This window comes from Malania oleifera, chromosome 12 (genome assembly GCF_029873635.1).
Source record: "Malania oleifera isolate guangnan ecotype guangnan chromosome 12, ASM2987363v1, whole genome shotgun sequence".
In the NCBI taxonomy this organism is placed as follows: domain Eukaryota; kingdom Viridiplantae; phylum Streptophyta; class Magnoliopsida; order Santalales; family Ximeniaceae; genus Malania; species Malania oleifera.
The window spans coordinates 72065134-72087285 of NC_080428.1; the positions used below are offsets into that span (position 1 = coordinate 72065134).

Consider the following 22152-nt stretch of genomic DNA (forward strand, 5'->3'; position numbering starts at 1 on the left):
TTGCCTGAGGCTGCAACCACTGTTGTCAGCCTATTCCAAGCATTGTTCATACTTAAAGTCTCCAAGGCATTCTCCATGTTTTGTACCCTAACGGATAATAATTTCATCTTTGTATAGAATTTGGCATTGACACCATGTTGCAATTATATATCACCAAGGATTCTTAAACCATTTGCTAACAATCCTTAATCTATTCATTCAAACCAAATTCTTAAACAATTTGCTAATAATCCTCAATCTATTCACACGAACCACAAATTTTACTCCCAATTTCTTAAGATCAATCTTCAAGCAAAATAAGCCTTCATAGATAACTTACAAATTGAAGCAATATGGTCTGATTTTTTATGTTAGCAATCAAATTTCTGGCCATTCGCTTCAAATTATCATGCTTGCTTGCAAAATATCAGGTCCACAATCAGAAGATCACGCTGCAAATAAAAAATATCATGGGAAATTAATCAAAATCTTGCTGGAGAGACTGGCAGATTTCCTCCCACGTGTTGGGCCAGTGTGTGGGGCATGTGCGCCACCAGCGAAGGTCCTCTGGCAATGAAATTTCGGGCGAATGTAGACCAGGGGGTGCCAAGTGCGATGGTAGTGGCACTGTGATGAAAAAAACACATGAAGCTAAGGATTTTTGGTAGTCTTCTGTTGATGTGTGGGGCCACATGGCTGACTGGATGGTGATGAAATTTTGACTGAGATCCCTTGAAGGGTTTCATTTTTTAATGGTATTGGGCCAGAACAGATTTGCAGAATAGAAACAGAAGCACATTTACAGAATAGAATTAGAGGACGTCAGATAGTTTAGGGACATATCAGAGAAGTGGAGGAGGAGGGAGAAGAAGAAGAGAAAAAAAGTGATCGGAAAATGGGGGATTGAAAAATGGAAGAATAGAGATTGTGGTTGGGCTCTGAGATGCAGGGCAGCATCAAGCCATGTTAGAATGTGGGAGGAGAAGGGAAGAAGAAGAAAAAAGGGAGAGAAGGCTGAAGTGGATACTGGGGGGGGGGGGGGAGCACACGTTCACTTATCAATTCAAATTCAACCACCACCCCTTCTACATGGCTTTCACACCCTATTTATAAGAAAATCAATAACACAAGATATTATTCATATACCCCTAAAATTACATGAAACTACAAATATACCTCTAAAATAAATAACTATTTCAAGCCTCAAAATGCATAATCCTAATATAAGCAAACAACACAGACATAATAAGCAACTAATTAACTAAGCACATTTTGGTTTAGGACCCAAAAATCCATTGACCCTATTTTTTGACTTTGGCCACCAAATTGGGTCAAAACTATACATCCAAATACCCGCTTCTCCTCCCACATCACGTATACATGATATATATGTGTGTGTGTGTGTGTGGCAGGAAGTCTCTACTAAAATTATGCAAATATTTCAATTTTAATATTTATAAAATATTATAAATAAATTTAATAATTTTATATATTTTTAAAATTTATAGGGGGGATTGCTGGTAAGCTTGAGAGAATCATGAGAGATTTTTTGTAGTTGTTGTGGTGTCTTGTGCGGACAATTTAGTGTAGTAGGCTGAGGTTTGTAGTTCTAAAAAGGAGGGCAGGGGGGGGGGGGGGGGGTGGAGTTGGATCTTGTAGCTAAATGGTTGTGGCGCTTTTCCTTAGAAGACAATTCTTTTTGGGAGTCTGGCAGAGTCATATGTAGTAAGTTTGGGTTGGATTAGAATGGGTGGGATACCAATGCTAGTTTGGGTCTATTTCCGAGTTTTGCTTGACTATCAACTATAGATTGGTTGAAATTGAAAACATTTAAGTTGAAAGCCATAGTGCTGATACCTAAAGCAGTGAACCAAATACCTACTACGGGCCAAGCAGCTAGGAAGAAATGTAAGGAACGAGAATTGTTGAATATTTTGACCCCTCACACTAAATTTGAAGTGGGGATGGGTTCCTGGATTCGTTTCTAGAAAGACCCATGGCTTGGGGACATTTCTTTTTCTGCTTTTTTTCCTTGTCTTTTTAGACTCTGCTCTGAGTGGAACATAGTTATTTCTTTTTTTGTGGACAATGTGAGTAGCTTTCCAGTCTCTTGGAATCTTCATCTTGGGAGACCTATAAATGATGGGGAGATGGTGGAACTGCCTTCCTTGTTGTCCGTATGGAACAATTGTAACTTATCTTTGGGAAGGTTCTTGGTGTTTGGATCATTCAGGGGTGTTTTCTTGTAAATCATTCTTTGAATTTTTGACCTATTTAAACTCTCCCTTTCCTCTTTATCTTGTTGTTTGGAAGATTAAAGTTCCCCAAAAAATAGAAGCGTTTATGATGCAGGGGGACATCAGAATTCTGCGGACATGGAGAAATTAGAAGAGAAGAAGAAAGGGGAAGGGAGGAGAGAGGAGATACCAATGGGGGAACTCACGTTCAATTCATTTCAAATTCATCAACTGCTTACAGCATGGCTTTCACACACTATTTATAGGAAAGGCTCTAAACATATGAAATTACACACATAGCCCTAAAACTACATTACATTACATTACGAACATACCACTGGACTGCACAATTACTACAAACAAGCCCTCCAGCATAAATAATCCTAATAAAGCAACTACACTTATATACTTAAACAACTAAATAACTAAGCACATTTCCAATAAGTCATTCACCCAATTTTTTTGACATAGGCCTTCTAATTGAGTTGAAATGATCCATCCAAATAGCTGCTTCTCGCCCTACATCAATTCCCTCCTTCCGAAAAGAACTCGACTCCGTCAAGTTGGGGAAAGTACCAAGGAGTCCATCACCATGAATAAAATCATCTCATTTCATAAGAAAGGAACCATCAGTACACTCAACTTGGTGAGTGGAGGAATTCGTGACGGCATGAACTTATACTTCTTTTTGTCAATGGAGAGAGAATAAAAAATCTCATATCCATCATGCTTCACCTTTTATCAAATAACCATGTTTGGCCCAAAAGAATGTGACAAATTTTGAGAGGAAGGATATCACATTGCAGAGTCTCCATAATGGAACCAATCTTGAAGGTAAGTAAGCAGCGATCATGGACCTTCAAGTTGGTATTATTCACCCAAGCAATTTTGTATGGTTTGGGATGAGGCTCAACTTCCAAATTTAACTTCTTAACAGCTTCTTCAGAAACTACATTTGTGCAACTACCAAGATCAATAACCGAAGTACGAAGTTGTTTTTGGCATATCACTTGAGTTTGAAAGAAGTTGGTCCGCCTCCAATCCTTTGTCTCTTTAACCTTGTTGGGAGAAAGCATATGTCGAAGCACTAAAGAGGTTCTCAAATTGCCATCATCATCTAAGTTACTTGGAATTTCTGTTTCAGCTTCAACTACTTGAGTATCATCATCTTCATCTTCTTCCTTTTCTGCAACAGCCATGAATTGGTTAGGACATTGTGCAGCTTGATGTCCAAAACCTTGACATTTAAAGCATTTGAGTTTATGGTTGGTTCTTAGAAGTTGTTCCAAAATGCTTAGGAGTCTTCCAAGAGGTATTAGTTTGAACACCTTTACCCAATTGCTCAACTGTCTTCTCTCGTACCACTCCACTAGTATTCTTCTAAAAAAAAAGGTCTGATGTAGCTCTAGGAGGATTGCGTTGTATGTCCTCCTTAATCTTAGTGGTAACCTGTGCTCTATCTCCAACTATGATGAGACGACATGCAGCAAGTTTGGAGGCAATGGCTGGCTTCAACCCTTTTCTGTACAATGCTGTCATAATGTCCTCTTTCCATTCTATATCGGCACGAGTAGCCAAATGATAGAATCTATTAGTGTACTCCATCACAGTCTTTTCTTCTTGCTTCAAATCAAAGAGCTGGAGATGAACACGTTGCAGATAAGTGATAATTGAGAGGCACAAATTGTTCCTGCATGACTAGCTTCATCTCATCCCACGTTGTAATCTCACCAAATCTCCTTCTTTTAAAGATTTCCATTTGTTTAATCCACCAAATTCGAGCAGTTCCCTTCAATTTTGATTCAGCAAAGTACAACTTTCTAGCTTCATTCATGTCATGCCATCGAAAATAGCACTCCAAAGAATACGCCCATTCATCAAATTCATTAGGAGAACCGTCACCATTAAAATCAGAGACTTCTGGTTTAATTCCCTTACTCAAATGATTATTTCGGCCTTCACACAACTCAAAAGCATGAGGGACAGCAGCTATTCCACCATCTTGTTTGGTAGGAAACTCCATGGGTCTTTTACCCAAGGCTGCAACTTCTGTTGTTAGCCTATTCAAAGCACAAGTGATAGTCTCCAAAGCATTTTCTATATATTGTACCCTACCGGATAACAACTCCACCTTTGCGGACAATCCAACATTGGTCACCATGATGCACTTATGTGAAGCAAATCACAAACTTCACTTTCAATTATTTAAGAACAATCTTCAAGTCACCTTTAATCTTGAGTATCATGCAAAAATGAAATGAATTCACTAGAAAAAACTCACTAGTAGCAGCAATGAAACCTGACTTTTGATGCTGGAAGCGACAATTTCTAGGATTTCGTGCCAAATTATTGCGTTTGCTTACACAATTTCAAGTTAGGAACCAAAATGTCATGCTGCAAATCAAAATATCATAAGAAAACACCAATTTATTGTGGCTGGGAACTGATTCTCGTGATTCTGGCAGCAGGAGGGAAGTCCGGCAGAATGCCACTTGCATTCGCTGGCGCATGGGCCACTGGAAATGGTGCTTCGGTGATTACTTTTCAGGCGAGGGTAGATCAGAGGTTGGGGAATACAGTGGTGGTGGCTGTATGTCAAAATAACTCCGGAAATTGTGGATTTTGAAGGGGTCAGCGGCTGGAGAAGTTTGGGCAGTGTGTGGGGGTCCTCCGGTGGTCGGACGGTGATGGAATTTTGAGGGGAAGGGTTTCGGGCGTTTCTGTTTTGGTGGTGTAGGTGGTGTTGGAGGATGGTGGCTGGAAGGTGGTGTTGGAGGAAATTGGGACACAGCTGGAATTTTCTGAAAAGTTCTGAAACTGCAGAAGCTGCTTTTGTGTGTGTGTGTGTGTTTTTTTTTCTTTCTTAACTGAAATTTCAGAAAGGAAATGATGAGATGAGAGAGTAACAGAGAAGAAGGGATTAGTGGAGAGATTGGAAGATGAAGAAGAAGAAGAAAAAAGGAAGAAAATGGAAGGAACAGAGGGATTAATTGCTGGTCAGAGACTGCTGCAAGTAGAGGAGACAGCAACAGAATTTAGAAGAAGAGATTAATGGAGAGATTGGAAGATGAAGAAGAAGAAGAAAAGAGGAAGAAGATGGAAGGAACAGAGGGATTAGTTGCTGGTCAGAGACTGCTGCAAGTAGAGGAGACAGCAACAGAATTTAAAAATCATAGAGTCGAGAGAATTCTGGGAGAGAATTAAGAGAAGAAGAAGAAGAAGAGAAGGAGAAGAGAAATAGGCAAGAAGAAGAGGGCTGACCGCTGCTGGGCAGCAATGAATTATGGACAGAAGAGGAGATCGGAAACAGAGAAGAAAGAAGAAGAAGAGAAGGGAGAAGTGGAAGAGAAAAGGGGAAGAGTGAGGGAGAATGGGTGGACTGAAATGAAAGAATGGAGATCATGGTTGGGCTTTGATACCAAATGATGCAAGGGCAGCGATCGTTGTTGGGCTCTGATACCAAATGATGCAGGTGCAGCATCAAGGTTCTGCAGCCATGGAGAAATTAGAAAAGGAAGGGGAAGGGAGGAGATACCAGGGGGGAACTCACGTTCACTTCAAGTCAAATTCATCAACAATTGCCTACAACATGGCTTTCACACACTATTTATAAGAGAGCCTCTAAACATATGAAATTACACACATACCCCTAAAACTACATTACATTACAAACATACCCCTAGAATACACAATTACTACAAACAAGCCCCCAACATAAATAATCCTAATACAAACAACTATACACATATACGTAAACAGCTAAAAACCATTCACCCTATTCTTTGACATAGGCCTGCTAATTGGGTCGAAATGATCTATCCAACTAGCCGCTTCTCATCCTACATTAGTTTACTTGGTTGGTTGTGTTTAGCAAAATTATTACCAATAACTTGCTGCAGATTAGTAGACCTTTGAAGATTCTCTTTCTAGATATTTGTGTGCTTTGTTATAGGAATTCCAAAACAGCCTTCCATCTCTTTTTGCATTATGACTTTACATGAATGATTTGGAATAAATTGTTTGGGATTGTGGAAGAGAGTTGGGTTTGCCCTTATTCTGCAGAAGACTTGTTTGTCATCTCTTTTGCTGGTTTTGGAAGAAGGATACGACAGCCCTATGGAAGTGTATTATGCAGTTTTATGGGGTTTATCATGTCAATGGAACAGCAAACAGCAAAGCAAAAGATTTCTTTCCTTACCTAAGCCCACAATTATTTCCTTATTTCTCAATTCATTATTTTGTATAATTAGCATCTATTTTGTTTACATGTATAGGGCTTGACAGATTATAGTTTACATGTATAGGGCTAGAATCATGCTAGAACTTATTTACTTTCCAAGTATAGCATTCTTGTAAAGTCTATATATACTATACAGAACTCAAGGCCAAAGATCAGGCCATTCACACAATACTTTGGCATATCATTGGATGTGCATGCAGATTTTTTTTTGCGAAGAAGTTGAATTCGTCTTTGGTGTGGGAAAAGATTCAGTTTGACTTCTTTCTGGTGTGTCGGGTTTGGAATTTTCAGGGAAGCTAGTTTTCAGGATTTATATAAGGATTGAAGGAACTGGTTGGCTTGATTTGCTGTTTTAGTGTTTTTTTGTGGTTTGAACCAGATTTTTTTTGGGAGGTTTCTTATTCTTCCTCCTCCTAAATTCTTTCCCTGTTAATAAAATTTCTTTTGCTATAAAAAATATTTAATAAATACGTGGACGTTTTCTTTGTTTTTACGTTGTAAAAAATCACAATTATGATTTTATCTCATGAAAATATCAATACAGTTACAGCAATTTCTAAATTGTGATTTGTGAGATATGATTATATATATGGCAGGAATGCTTTAAAATTATGTAAATATTCAATTTTAATATTTATAAAATAAAACATTATAGACAAAATTTTAATAAACTACATGGATGTTTTCTTTGTTTTTTTTTTTTTGTAAAAATTAACTAGATATGACTTCTTCTAATGATAATATCAATACAAGTATTGTAATTTCTAAATTGTGATTTTTTTTTTGGATATAAAAAGAAATTCATTAACAAGAGAGGAAAATTTTTAAGGGATGGAGGATAATAGATCCTCCTACAAAACTAAAGAAACAAAAGAAATTACGGTAATGCTCCCCTCCAATTCCTCCGAAGGTTTGACAAGGGTTTTTTCTGAAAAGAACCAAAAGAATGAGCCAAAAAGACACAAGGAAAACCACTGTATAGGATACAAAGTTGGGTTACCTTGCCTTTAAAATCCTTGCATTCCATTCCGTTCAAAGAGTCCAAATGATGATAAATATAGCACATCTCCAAAGGATCATCCCTCCTTCTCCTAGAGCCTCTATGATGCACTTTAAAAAAGGCTGCAATTGTTTGTGAGAAAACCACAACCTCGTCTAAGACTAAAAACAACCTAACCCAAATCTTGTGATTTGTTACCTAATTATTTATTTATTTATAATTATTAGTTTTTATCTGCTTAATGATCAATATTAATGAGTTTTTAAAATTTCAGATTGATTAAAAATATATTATTAGAGAGCACCTCTTTTACAATTTTATTTTTTAAATTTATATTTTAGAAGTTATACTATTTATCTAATTGATAATGGACACCTTACAATAAAAATTTTAGTAGAATTACCTTTTTTATTTTAAGGTATATATTAATTTAGCATTTATAATACCATTACCTTTTGTATTATTTTTCAACCAAATGATTTTTCTTAAGATTAAGATATTTAAAATATAGTTTCTAAATGTCAACTTTTCTAAGTTTTAGCAAATTTAGTTGTTTTAGAAATGCTTTGTTGTATAACTATTTGTACTTCCACATATGATAAACCAAATGAAATTTCTTTGTTTCTTCAAACAGTTTAAATTATCAAAAATAGATTTTAAATCTAATTTTATTTAATATGGGTTGACTTAAGTTTCGTCCAAATGCTTTATCTTTCTTCTAAATTTCATCACAAAATGATTTACCATGTATTTAGTTTCATTTGTAGTATGGATATAGATACAGATATGAGATAGTTTATTTTATTTTTTAACCAAATGGAAGTTTTATTTTAGGTTTAAACGTTAACTTCTGGACATTCTAAATGTAGTTTTATCTAAATTTTTTGGTTGAAATTATTTTCTTTGAGGAATATTTTGTCTTACATTTAAGGATGAGGATATTTTTGGCCACAAAATTGATTTACTCTATTCATACTTCTATTTATCATGTATACATTTATTTATTTTAGGAACATTTGGTCTTTTAAAATATATAGTATTCCACAAAATGATTTATACTATTCATGCTTTTATACATTTTGGTTTGCCCCTTCCCTAGACCCCGCATACGCGGGAGATTTGTGCAACGGGCTGCCCTTTTTTGCTTTTTTATACATTGTATATATATAGATTATGCTATATATATTTAGTATACCATAATAATACTCTAGAATGAGATAGCTTCTTGTGGAAATAATTCTCATTTATTGTAACATAGGTTCGTGTCTATATAAATAGATGTATAGCAGAAGAATAGAAAGAAAGAACCAAGAAGGAAAGAACCAAAGATGCTAACTTCTAAGGAAACTAAATATTCTAGGATATTCACACTTTACAGCTGAGATTCTCTTATAAAAATAGGAAAGTTGACTAAATAGATTTGAAACTTTCCAACACTCCCCCTCAAGCTAGCTTGAAGATATCTTCCATGGCCAGTTTGCTAATGAAGTTTTCAAATTGTTTCTTTGGCAGTCCCTTTGTCAGTATGCCTGCTACTTGTTCAGTTGTCAAGATATATGGCAGACAGGTTACTCCCTCATCTATTTTCTCCTTGATAAAACGCTTGTCTACCTCCACATGTTTAGTTCTATCATGAAGAATTGGATTGTGAGCGATAGCTATTGCAGCTTTATTGTCACAATACAGTTTCATTGGTAGTGAATTAGTAATCTTTAATTCTTCCAGCAACCTTTGGATCCATAGTGCTTCACAAATTCCATGAGCAACAGCCCTAAATTCTGCCTCTGCATCAGTGTATACTTCAACTTGTAAATTCCCATGTCCTCCGAATAATAAACCTTTAATTGGAGTCCCTTTTAGGTACTTTAGAATCTTGTACACAGCATCAAAATGCTCGGGTCCTGGTGAGTGCATAAATTGACTTACCACGCTTGTTGCAAAGGCTATGTCAGGACGTGTATGTGAGAGATAAAGGAGTTTCCCTACCAATCTTTGGTATTGCTCTCTGTTGATCACTTCTTCAGCCTTAGCTGGTTGGAGTTTTATGTTCGGCTCTATAGGTGTTTCTGTTGCTTTGCACCCTAGCAGACCTATTTCTCCAAGTAAATCAAGCACATACTTGCGTTGGGAAACAAAAATTCCTTTCTTTGACCTTGCAAATTCCATACTAAGAAAATACTTCAAGTTTCCTAAGTCTTTGATCTCAAATTCCTGAGCAAGGATCTTCTTTTACCTCTCTAGCTCATTGCTATCATCACCTGTCAGAATTATATCATCTACATAGACAATAAGGATAGCCATTTTACCTTCACTCGTGTGTCTATAGAACATGGTATGATCGGCTTGACCTTGGCTGTAACCATGACTCTTTACTACCTTCCCAAAGCGTTCAAACCAAGCTCTAGGAGATTGTTCGAGTCCATACAATGATTTCCTCAATTTGCACACCTTGCCTTTGCCACCTTTCCCTTCAAGTCTTAGCAGTAGATCCATAAAGACTTCCTCCTCTAAGTCTCCATTTAAGAAGGCATTCTTCACATCTAGTTGATATAAGGGCCAGTTAGAGTGAGCTGCTAGAGAGAGCAACACACGGATTGAGTTCATCTTGGCTATTGGAGCAAATGTTTCCTAGTAGTCAATTCCATATGTTTGAGTGAACCCCTTCGCCACAAGTCTTGCTTTGTACCTTTCTATACTCCCATTAGCCTTAAATTTTATTGTAAATACCCATTTACAGCCAACAGTCTTCTTCCCCTCCGGTAGGTCACCAATTTTCCAAGTGCCGTTACCAATTAGTGCATCCATCTCTTCTTGAACAGCCAATTTCCATTGCGGGTGATCTAGTGCTTCTTGAATGGTTCTTGGAATAAACAGATGAGAAATATTTGAAGTAAAGGCCTTATGAGAATCGAAGAGTCTATGATAGGATGGATGGTTGGAAATAGGATGTGTGGTACAAGTTCTAACTCCTTTCCTAAGGGCAATGGGTAGGTCAAGATCAGAAGAATTATCAAAACAAGGATCTGAAGAAGAAAAAGTACCTAGAGTATGTGAAGGAGAACCAACTTGTGTAGGTGATGATGATTGGCCTTGCTCTGGATTTGAAGAAAGAGCTCTATTATTCTGATGATTTCTTCTTCTAGTATAAACACGAAGCTCAGATGAGGGAATATTTGATAGTACATCTCCCTCTGTTTGTGAATTATGTATGCCTTGTATAGGTAGGCTAGGATTTCCATTATTTTCGCCAGTTAAAGTATCGGTTTCTTGACCTTTTGAAGAGTGGATGTCAAATGTCAAGGAAAACATTTGGAAGAGGCTTAGAGGTTTGCCATAACTCATCTTCAGTTTCCTTTTTCTTCCCTTGAAGATAGTTATGGCCAAAAAAGGGCTAGTTTTCAATAAAAACAACATCCATACTGATATGAATTTTTCTGGTCAGAGGGTTAAAACATTTGTACCCTTTTCTATTAGGAGCATATCCAAGTAAAACACATTTTTCTGCCCTAGGATCAAGCTTGGATTGAAGATTGGTAGGTATATGAACAAAAATAGTGCATCCAAACACTTTTGGTGGTAGGTCTGATGTTATCCGACATGTAGGAAACAATTTTTTTAGGCAATCTAAGGGAGTGATGTATTTTAGCACTCGAGTAGGCATCCTATTGATAAGATAACATGCAGATATTTAGGAACTTGCATTGAAAACATTAGGGCCAGTGCAACCTCTAACAAATGGCGATTTTTTCTCTTAGCAATGCCATTTTGTTGTGGGGTGTCATGACAAGCAGATTGATGTTGAATACCCTTTGTTGAAAGAAACATTCCTAAACATTTGTTAAAATATTCAGTACCATTATCAGTTCTAAGGATACTGATTTTCGTTTGGAACTGGGTTTCAACCATCTTATAAAAATCTTGAAAATTTTTTCCAACCTCAGATTTGTCACTCAATAAGTACACCCAACACAAACGTGTATGATCATCAATAAACTTAAAAAACCATTTCTTACTAGAAGTAGTACTGATTTTTGAGGGACCCCAAATATCACTATGAATGAAATAAAAAGGTTTGGAAGAATGATAAGCTTTTGATTGATAGGTGCTTTGGTGACTTTTGGATATGTGGCAAACATCACAGTGAAGAGAATTCCAATCCAGTTTTTTAAATAAGCTAGGAAACAAATGTCTTAAATAGAGAAAACTAGGATGTCCTTGTCTAAGATGCCAAAGCATTATTTGTTCACATACAGAAACAGAATTAGTACTACTACTCAAACCCTGAGCTTGTTTATTGTTGAGTAAAATTTCATCGAAGTAGTAGAGTCCATCAATCATCCTAGCACTACCAATCATCCTCCCCGAGAGTTGGTCCAAATTCACAATGGGAATCAAAGAAAATGATACAAACAATTAGAATCCCGTGAGAGTTTACTAACATACAGCAGGTAACAAGCAAGTTTAGGGACATGAAGGACAGATTTGAGTTCTATTTTTTTAGAGATTTGGACAGATGCTGTTCCAGCAATGGATGAAAAACTTCCATCTACAATTCTAATCTTTTTATTACCAGAACAAGGAGAATAAGATTGAAACAATTGTGAGGTACTGGTCCTGTGATTAGATGCACCACGATCAATGATCCATGGTGCAAGATTTAAGCAATAAGGGTAGGCACTAGAGTTATCACCTGTTTGGGCCAATGAACCAGTAGGAAGACCAGAGGCAGAAGTAGATTTCAGCAGTTGAAGAAGAAGATGATCCACTTGCTCAGCACTTAGGAAATTAGCTTTATTGGCTTTAAGGACTGCATGATTGCTACCAGAGGGTCCAAATTTGTTGCTCTTCCAATTTGCTGGCTTTCCATGGAGTTTCCAGCAATTTTCTCAAGTGTGGCGTTGCTTATTGCAATAGTCACACCGTACTCGAGGCTTATCTTCCAACCTCCTTTGATTAGACTAAGGCCGCTGTGCAGAAATATTGGCAGTAGCCAAATCTGTGTTACCAGCAGCATGAGGAGCAGGATTATTGGCAGCAAGTAGAGCAGAATTTTCCAGTCTCATCCTCCTTTTTCATCATCATCACACTCCTTCGACAATTTTCTCGTCCTACTTCAGAAAATACTTCCCGAGTGGGGGTAGAGGCTGTCTCCCTAGGATTCTTCCCCTTACTTCATCAAACTAATCATCAAGTCCAGCCAAGAATTTAAAAATTCTTGCATTTTCCACCATTCTCTTATTGTGATTGCAATCAGCAGGATTTTTCCATTCATAATCATTAAATAAATCCATATCTTGCCATAGGCTCTTAAGAACATTGAAATACCTTGTTACACTGCGGTCACCTTGATAAGTATTGCTGATCTTCTGCTGCAATTCATAAATCTGAGAGTAATTCCCAAGGTCAGAGTATATCTGACTTACATTGTCCCAGAGTTCCTTTGCAGTGGAACAACACATGTAATTAGCACTAATGTCTTCATCTATAGCATTCACGAGCCATGCCATCACCATGGAATTTTCAGCATCCCATATAGCATAAGATGGGTCTGTCTTCTCGGGCTCCTTAGCTTCACCAGCCAAGTACCCTATCTTCCCTCTTCCACGAATATACATCTTGACAGATTGTGACCACCGCAGGAAGTTGGCCTCATTCAATCGTATATTGGTAATTTGGACAGTGTAAGGTTCCGAATGGGTAGGTCTGGTTTCAGGTTTGGTTTGGTTTAGCTTTGTTTGAAGTTTCAGCCATGGCTACAGCAACAGAAGAGATTAGGGTAGAGTTGAACAAGGAAGAAAACCCTATAGAGATTAGGGTCAGATTGGAGCCGCAAAGGGAAACTAGGGTTTGCACAAGGCCAAGAGCCGGACCTAGCTTTGATACCATCTAGAATGAGATAGCTTCTTGTCGAAATAATTCTCATTAATCGTAACATAGGTACAGGTCTATATAAATAGATGTACAGCAGAAGAATAGAAGGAAAGAACCAAGAAGGAAAGAGCCAAAGATGCTAACTTCTAAGGAAACTAAATATTCTAGGATATTCATACATTCACAGTCGAGATTCTCTTAGAAAAATAGGAAAGTTGACTAAACAGATTTGAAATTTTCCAACAATATATTATATACTCCTATACATATAATAATATTTGGTGTTGAGATGTTCTTGTGAAAGTCCATGGTAGGGTATTTCATAGTCGTATCCTCTTTTTATTCCTTACATATTTTTTTTAAATTTTTTCATATTGTGCCAATGGGTATTGTATTCAGTTTTGGGAAGACATTTGGGTCGGGGGGGGGGGGGGTTTCTTTGCTTTTTCAGCTTTTCCTCGCATTTTTTAGATAGTTCTCTTTGCGCAATGAGTCTATTTCTTCATTCTTCTTTTTCTAATGGGGCTGGGTTCTTTTGGGATTTCCATTATTGTAGAGCTTTTAACAATAGGGAGGTTTTGGAGCTTGCCTTCTAACTAGGTTTGTTGAATAGTAGGCTCCTTTTCGAAAGATGGGACTATTGTTCCTGGATTCTCGATTCTTGTGGGGGGGTATTTTGTAAATCTTTCTGTGAGCATTTAACTGAAAAACACTTGTGTTTCTGGCTTCATATATCCATTTGGAAGGCTAAAATCTTCTCTAGGATTAAGGCTTTTATTTGGTTGGTCATTCTTAACTGAGTTAAAACTAGCAATTTGTTGTATAGTAGTAGACCTTTAAAGGCTATATTTCCAGATGTATGTTCTTTTGTTTTCAAAATTCAGAACATGCTTTTCACCTATTTTTTCAGTGCTCCTTTTCTTGGAGGGTGTGGAATAATCCTTTTTTGGCTTATTGGAGAGAGTTGGGTATGCCCGGAGTTGGTTGAGGATTTGCTGGCTATCTATTTTCAGGTTTTGGAAGGGGTAAAGATGCTTCGGCATTGTCAAAGTGTGCAATTTTGCAGTTTTCTGGCAGACTTGGTTGGAACAGAATGCTCATATTTTTTACGGGGAAGAGGATGTCTTTGATTGTGCTTTGGAATAGGATTCGGTATTGGGTCTTTTTTGTGGGTTTTTGCAGCTGGATGTTTCATGGGGTTTTCTTTTGCTGATTTACTGCGTGATTGGCTGGCCATGCTTTGTTGATTTATTTTGTTTTATTCTTTCTTCTTGTATCTTTTAAGGAAGATTTCTTATGCTTCTTGTTGTATTTTTTCTTCTTAGTAAAATTTCCTTTTTCAATAAAAGAAATTATAGATAGTATATTATTATTATAATCACTAAATTCTTGTGGGAATGTTATTGGCTAAACCAAACACTACTTTTAACATTAAGTAGTTAAAGTTGACACTATGTATGAACAAATTCAGAGTTTTTTATTTTTTATTTTTAATTTTTTTCAAAAAAATTAAATATCTATCAATAAGGGGTACTGAATGAAGCTAAACCAGGTAAGATAGTTCCCATGTCTGACCTAACTAAATAGCTAAAACAGACGGCATGAACTAGCACATGCTGCCATTTAGGGTCACACTGCAGTCAGAGTGAGTTTAACTCTTAGAATTTTTTCTGGTTGATGATGCATTAGTCAAGCATTCTAAAATATATGCATACATTTACTTTAGAAGGTATTTGGTTTTTTATTCATTCACATGCATATATTTGAAAGTTATTGCTTGCTATTTGCTTTGTGTTTTGCAGAAATCATTTCATTGAGACCCTTGTTTTCATATTTTATTTGCTACTATCATTTTCCAGTAAGACTCTATTTGGTTTTGATCAGAGTATGTAATCAATTGTTTCAGGGGAATTCTATATCGACTACAAAGTACAATGTTCTTACCTTTTTACCAAAAGGGCTGTTTGAACAGGTAAATTAGATTTAGCTCTCTGTCCAATGAGGAAAAGATGGATAAAAATAGCTATCTTTTGATCTTACATGCATTTCTTATTTTATAGCTTTACGAATGATTAGGCTTGGGCTTGAAAACTGAACCCAATTAGTTGCTCAATTTAAATGCCTACGTTTTGTTAAAATTATTCTCTTATCAAAGGAGGACTTTCTATTGCCTGGTGACTGTGGAAAGCAGAGTAATTATATATATTTTTTGAAAAGGAACTTGTAGCGATTTTTACTACCAGTACTTTGTAGCTTGGGTTTTCAGTTGTTCAATCAGGCATATGCTTATTAATAGTGTAACAAAATGCTTCAACAGTGTAATAAAATGCTTCATTAGTACCTTTCTTTGTAGCGCAATGTAATTTCTAAATCCATTCCACTATCAGTACTGACATGGTCACTTGTTATGAAATCTTTCTCAAGTGTCTGTGTGCCTGCATAGCATGGGTGTGTATGGATTGGGGGTGGGGTATGCACAAACACATATTGATGCAGGACAGGTACATAAAATCAAAAGAGAAAGAGAGATAATTAAGAGAGAATAATAGAAAGGAGAAGAAAAAGAGGGAAGGAGAAGAAGAGGAACTGCTGCAAGTGGAAGAGACAGCATAATAGAACAAAAATTAAAGACAGAGTGAAGGAAGAACAGAAGGAGAAGGGAAGAAGAAAGGAAGAAAAAGGCAGGAGGGAAAAGAAGGGGAAGTGGTAGAGGGCTGCACAAGAGAGAGAGAGAGAGACAGAGAGCAGTTCTGGAAATCAGATTTCAGAGTGATAACTGTCTCAAACAACTTAAAAGCCAACTATTTATACTCACAACTAGCTAAAAGAACATATTTACATTAAATACCCAATAAAAGCAATACAAAGAAAAGTTTAATTTAAACATAATTTCCTAAATAGACGCCTAGAAGGGGAGCTTAGGCGCAACAGTAAGGTTGTCACCGTGTGACCTGGAGGTCACGGGTTTGAGGCATGGAAACAGCCTTTTGCAAAAATGTAAGGTAAGGCTGCGTACTATAGACCCATTGTGGTCCGCCCCTTCCACGGACCCCGCATACGTGGGAGCTTTGTGCACCGGGCTGCCCTTTTTTTCCTAAATAGACAGCTAAAATAAGTATGCCAATGTGCGGCTCCTCTGTCATACTTCCCGGGAGAAAGGAACTCAGCTTTGGAGAGTATGTGATGGTAATATGACTCACAACTCAGATGTGCCCTTATGAACAATACTCAGTAAGCCATGTAGCATCTGAAGTAGGACGATCTCTCAAATGAACCAAGTGATGTAAGACAAGAGGCAAGACTTTGGAAAGATCATTGTTGGAGAATAATTCAAAAGAATCAGGTCAAGGGATTGTTGGGTTTAGTTAGTAGTTTATTATGTGTGTAGTTTAATCAATATAGTATTGTGTATTTGGGGGCTTGCTTGTAATATTTGTGCATCTAGGGTATGTTTGTAATGTAATGTAGTTTTAGGGGTATATGCGTAATTGCATGTGAAGATGCTTCCTATAAATAGTGTGTGAAAGACTTGTTGTAGGCATTTGTTGAATTTGAATTGAGAAAGTGAACGTGTGTTCCCCCTTGTGTCTCTTCTCTCCGCCCTTCATCTTCTGTCCTCTTCAATTTATTCTAGTCTCCTCCATGTCTGCAGATCCTTGATGCTGCCTCTTCATTGTTTGGTATCATAGCCCAAATTTGATTTCCATTCTTCCACTTCAGTCTTCCCCATCTTCCCCTTCTCTCCTCTCTTCTGCCGTGTTCTTCTAATCTTCTCTTCTTCTAATTTTATCCCCTAATTCTCTTAATTTTCTCTCTATTTCTGATTTTTTTTCTCTCCTCTTTCTTCCTTCTTTGTTTTGTTCTCATCTATCTCTGTTCTATTCTGCCCTGCCGCTTCTTCTGCTGCCTCTTCTCCCTTCAATATTTATTTTTCTTCTTCTTCACTCTGGTTCCACTCCCTCTATTCTCTCTCTCTCTCTCTCTCTAAATCCCATTCCCAGATTTCATCCCCTTCAACCATCTTCTTTGCCCTGTAATTTCAGTTAAAAAAAAACAGTTCCGAACTTCTCAAAAAATTCTAGTTGCCACCCCAATATTTCAAATACCCCATTCTTGGTATATTCTAGCAACACCTCCCACATCATCAAAATCATAACCCCCCCAAAACCCCTTCCCCTATAATTTTGTCTCCATCTGACCACTGGAGGGCCTCCTTGTGCTGGGCAAACATTGCCCAGATGTCGGCCCTTTGGAAAACCCAAATTCCTGCTCTTTTCTCATCACACCACCTCCACCAGTGCAATCCCCATCCCCTGATCTCCCTTTGCCCCACTTTACTGTCGGAAAGTCACCGTCGGTGACTCACGTGCCCCACGCTCTGGCAAGGCGTTTGAGGAAAATTCCTGAATACCCTGCAACTGCTAGAATTGTGAGAAATTAGTTCCAGACATGATAAATTGGTGTTTCTCCTGAGATTTTGATTTGCTGTGGGGGATTTTGGTTCCAGTCAAGATATTTTGCACTCAAGTGTGAGATTGATAGAAAAGGCTGTAAATTGAACTATCAGGTTGCCATCAGCATTGATATGTTACTGGCAACAATAAAAGTCAGATTGCATTGCTGTGTTCGTGAGTTCTTTATGTGAATTTGTTTAATTTCTGCATGCACTCTAGACTTCATGTGAATTGAAGATGGTTCTTGAGAAATTTGGAGTCAAGCTTGCTTGCGGGTTGTGAAGGGCTTTTGGTGATATATAGTTGCAGTATGTATATGTGACAAATTATTGGACAAAGGAATGCCATTTATCATATCTTGGGCACAATTTCAAGCTTTTCCACATCTTTCTCAAGTGTGGAGGAATAATGACTGGAAATTAGGGTCTGTCTTTGAGGGCCACGACTGCAGTTTTCGGTTTTCTGGCAATGAACAGTGCTGCAGTGATACTGTAGTTTCTGATATGTAACAAGGAATACAGAGAGGAGGATTGTGGAGAGAGAAAATAGAATGTTGAATTAATATAGAAATGGAGTTGGTTTGAAGGGGTGCTGTGAAGTGAATGAAGTTACAGTAGTGGGTTGTGTGTTTGAATGGAACCTGACCAAGTTGATGCTGGACGGGAAGAGAAAATCAGAATAGTGAGAGTGTGTGAGAGAGAGAGAGGAGGCAGTGGAGGGGGAAGAACTGCTGCAAGTAGAAGAGACAGCAGGACAGAATAGAAATTATAGACAGAGCAGGGGAAGAACAGAAGAAGGGGGGAAGGAGAAGGGAAGAAGAAGACAGGAGGAGGAAGAAGAAGGAAGTAGGAAGAGGGAGAGAGCTGCACGAAAAAAAGAGGAAACAGTTCTGGAAATCAGATTTCAAAATGATAACTGTCTGGAACAACTTACAAGCCAGGTATTTATATGTTATACCTACAACTAACTAAAACACATATTTACATAAAATCCCCCCAAAAAACAGGAAATTACACAATACAAAGAAAAGTTTAATTTAAGCATAATTTCCTAAATCTATGCCTAAAAATAAGTATGTAAAATGGGTGGCCTAAAAGATGTAAGCAGCCCAAGGAAGAATAGAAGGAGAAGGGAAGGAAAAGGAAGAGGACCGGAGGAGGAAGAAGGGGTAGAGAGAGAAAGAAAGAGGAAATAGTTCTGGAAATCAGATTTGAAATGATTAACGGTGTCAAACAACTTAGAAGCCAAGTATTTATACCTACAACTAACTAAAACACATATTTACATAAAATCTACGAAGCAGGAAATTACAAAATACAAAGAAAAGTTTGATTCAAATATAATTTCCTAAATTTATGCCAAAAATGAGTATGCCAAATGGGCAGCCTAAAAGATGTAGGCGGACCTGTCACTTATTAAATGGGTTATTGTGGTTAGTTTGTGCTTTGTAGCATGTGCTTGTAGGCTGGTTTATGATTAAGAAATAAGGGTTTCAGTAAAAGGACTTGATAGAATTAAAATATTCATTATAATTAATGGATTGGTTTTGGTTGGTTTTTTGGTATATATGCAGTACTGCAAGGCTTCAACTGATGTTTTTTCCTGTCTTGGGTACTTCGTTCTAAAATTTTTTCTTTTCTTTGTTTGCACTGACAGTTCAGGCGGGTAGCTAACCTCTACTTTCTTATGATCTCAATCTTATCAGTAACGCCAATCAGGTAAATTATGTTGACCTAGGGACTGTTAAATTGTTTTATAGCATCATTTACAGGACATAGCACACTCATGTGGGTGATATATATAATGCATCATGTTTTGTTTGAATTCAATATGGCCAAATAACAGTTTGGCAAAGTCTGACTCATACTTTCTATACTTGAATGGATCAGGCTTGGCAATCAGATCTTATTTACATGCAGTCAGCTTCATTATTGCTTTCAGATAAAATATTTTAATTTTTTACTGGTTTCTAAAAGAGCATTATCAATATATTTTAATTTATTTATGCAAACTTTAATTTTATTTGGCTAAGTTGCATATATCTTTCCTCAGGGTTCTGATATTTGTGCTTACCTATTCAAGTGCTAGATTCCACAATTTCATTAATGATAATAATTAAAAGCATAATTTGCTCTTTGAATACATCAACAAAATAATTTTTGAAAGCATTTTGTTTTGTATAGATATGACTATATGAGTAACTAGCCTGGCTGTAAAATGAGCAATCCTGTGCAAAGGTTTATGATCGACACCTAAATTCTGTCAAAGCGTGTTCACAATCAGTTTGATTTTTCTAATCTATACCTAGTTTGCTCACCTAATGCTCGAAAGTCAAAAGTCTATTTGTTACTGATAGTGCCACTAATTTTCAACATGCAAGGGCAAAATTGTCATTTAAAAAAACTATGCTATTTAGGAAATTTTAGAACAGTTAAACTACTAATCAGGGTATGACTGCAAAGAATATTAAACTGGGGTGAGTATAATGCGTTTATTTTTTTAGACCTCAAGAAAAACAGGTGTCAAATCAGCAACCTCTGGGGAGATTTATGCAATTTACCATTTATTAATCATGTAAATAAAAACTGGTTGATCATCAAATGTTACCCAACTTAATCTTCAATTTCAAACTTTGTCTAATGTCTAATGATGTAATCTGCAGAGGAATTAATTGCATGGTTACTTGAGCATGATGTTTGCTTGAGTGCTTACTTGAACACAAAGCTTTCCACACTCCAAACATTCATTCCACATTTTTTTGCCTTGAGGGTGACTTGCTCTCATAATGTTTTATTTTTTTATTTTTTTCCTTTTAATATTTAAAATTTTCTATGTCACTAAATAATGTTTGCAGTAGTGTTTGGAATTTTGCTTTTAATGCTGTTGGACACTAAACATTTTGTTTGGAAGCTTGAATTGTGGAATTTTGTTAAGTAATAATGTCGAAGCTCCTTGATTTTGTTTGTCAAGAAATGCCTAAATACTGGACATTTTTGTTGGAGCAATGTTTGGCATCTTAAGGTGCTGTTGAATTGCTTTCTATTATGCTTAGCATTTTGATGGTGCGTTTTTTTGGGTTTCTTATCCACCACCTGTATCTGTTCTTGTTCTCTGATTGATCCTCGTATTGTTCCTGCTTTTCCAATTCATGGTGTTGTGCTTTCTGCTTTCCTAATCTGAACCGTGCACATGTTGCAGTGGCTGTCATTCTGTCTCCCCCCCCCCCCCTCTTTTTAATGGACATGGTTTTGACCTGAGGTTAATCGGAAAAGCAATGAAAAATAAAAAAATTTGGAATATTGCTTTGATTTTCCTCTGCTTCTACACAATGCATTGAATTTTTTTAAAAAATTATAACAAAATTTCCTATGCTTTTAAAAAATGCATTGAAGAATTATTTTGCTTTTCATAATGCAGTCCTGTGCAGCCAATAACGAATATGGTACCACTGGGTTTGGTGCTTTTTATCTCCCTTGTGAAGGAGGCATTTGAGGACTGGGTGAGTTTCCCGCACATATTCCAGCATGAAGTTATGATCTTTTTCTTGCACAAGATATTTCAGAGAATGAACTTCATTCTGTATTATTTTATTATAGGTTTGCTTAAGGCTGGAGTAGTCCCTATTAGATTTTGTCTGGTATATGAATATCACTTGACTCCTCATTTTTATGTTGTTTTTCTTCCCTTGATATGTAAAAAACAGAAGCGTTTTCAAAATGATAAGGGGATAAATAATTCTCTTATAGAAGTGTTGCAAGATCGAAGGTGGGAATTTGTACACTGGAAGAAGCTGCAGGTTGGAGACATTGTCAGAGTAAGATTGCTACACTTTTATCTCACCATATGTGTACTTTGAAGTGTTGCAATGAGAATGTATAATTTTGGTTTTCACATTTGCCCATTTACATACACTTAATATATAAAACTAAAAAAAGAACTGTGATTCTTGTTATACAAGTCACTTTAATTAGCTTTCCTTTATTATAATGTTTTAGAACCTGAGTATGACAATTGACCTTCTTTTTCTTCCTTCCAATGGAATAATTCGACTACTTGATGCCTTTTTGCTTGTATATGTTGCAATTTGAATGGTACATACAATCATGGTCTTAAATTTCCACGAAATCATCGAAATTTCCGTCGAAATTTCCGGTTTCCATCACCCTCGAAATCGAAATGGCAGTCGATTTCTGTCTTGTATAATATCCGTCGAAATTTCAACAAATCATCCGAAATTTATCGAAATCTCGAAATTTTAGCGAAACTTGTCGAAATTTGAACTATGCAATGAAATTTCCCCGAAATGCAAATGAGAAATTTTGGAGTTAAGTGAAATTTCTCTCTTAATTAATTTTATTTATTTTTATCGAA

General features: G+C 36.8%; 1 protein-coding gene across 2 annotated transcripts in view; it reads left to right on the top strand.

Annotated features, from left to right (window-relative positions):
• Positions 1-22152, top strand: part of LOC131144111 (phospholipid-transporting ATPase 3) — a 124547-nt gene that overhangs the window by 8264 nt on the left and 94131 nt on the right. For both annotated transcript variants that reach the window (XM_058092504.1, XM_058092506.1), the window contains exons 2-5: positions 15234-15299; positions 19438-19499; positions 21199-21280; positions 21485-21595. In XM_058092504.1, coding sequence (XP_057948487.1) covers positions 15234-15299; positions 19438-19499; positions 21199-21280; positions 21485-21595 — 321 coding nt within the window. The remainder of the gene's footprint in view (positions 1-15233; positions 15300-19437; positions 19500-21198; positions 21281-21484; positions 21596-22152) is intronic.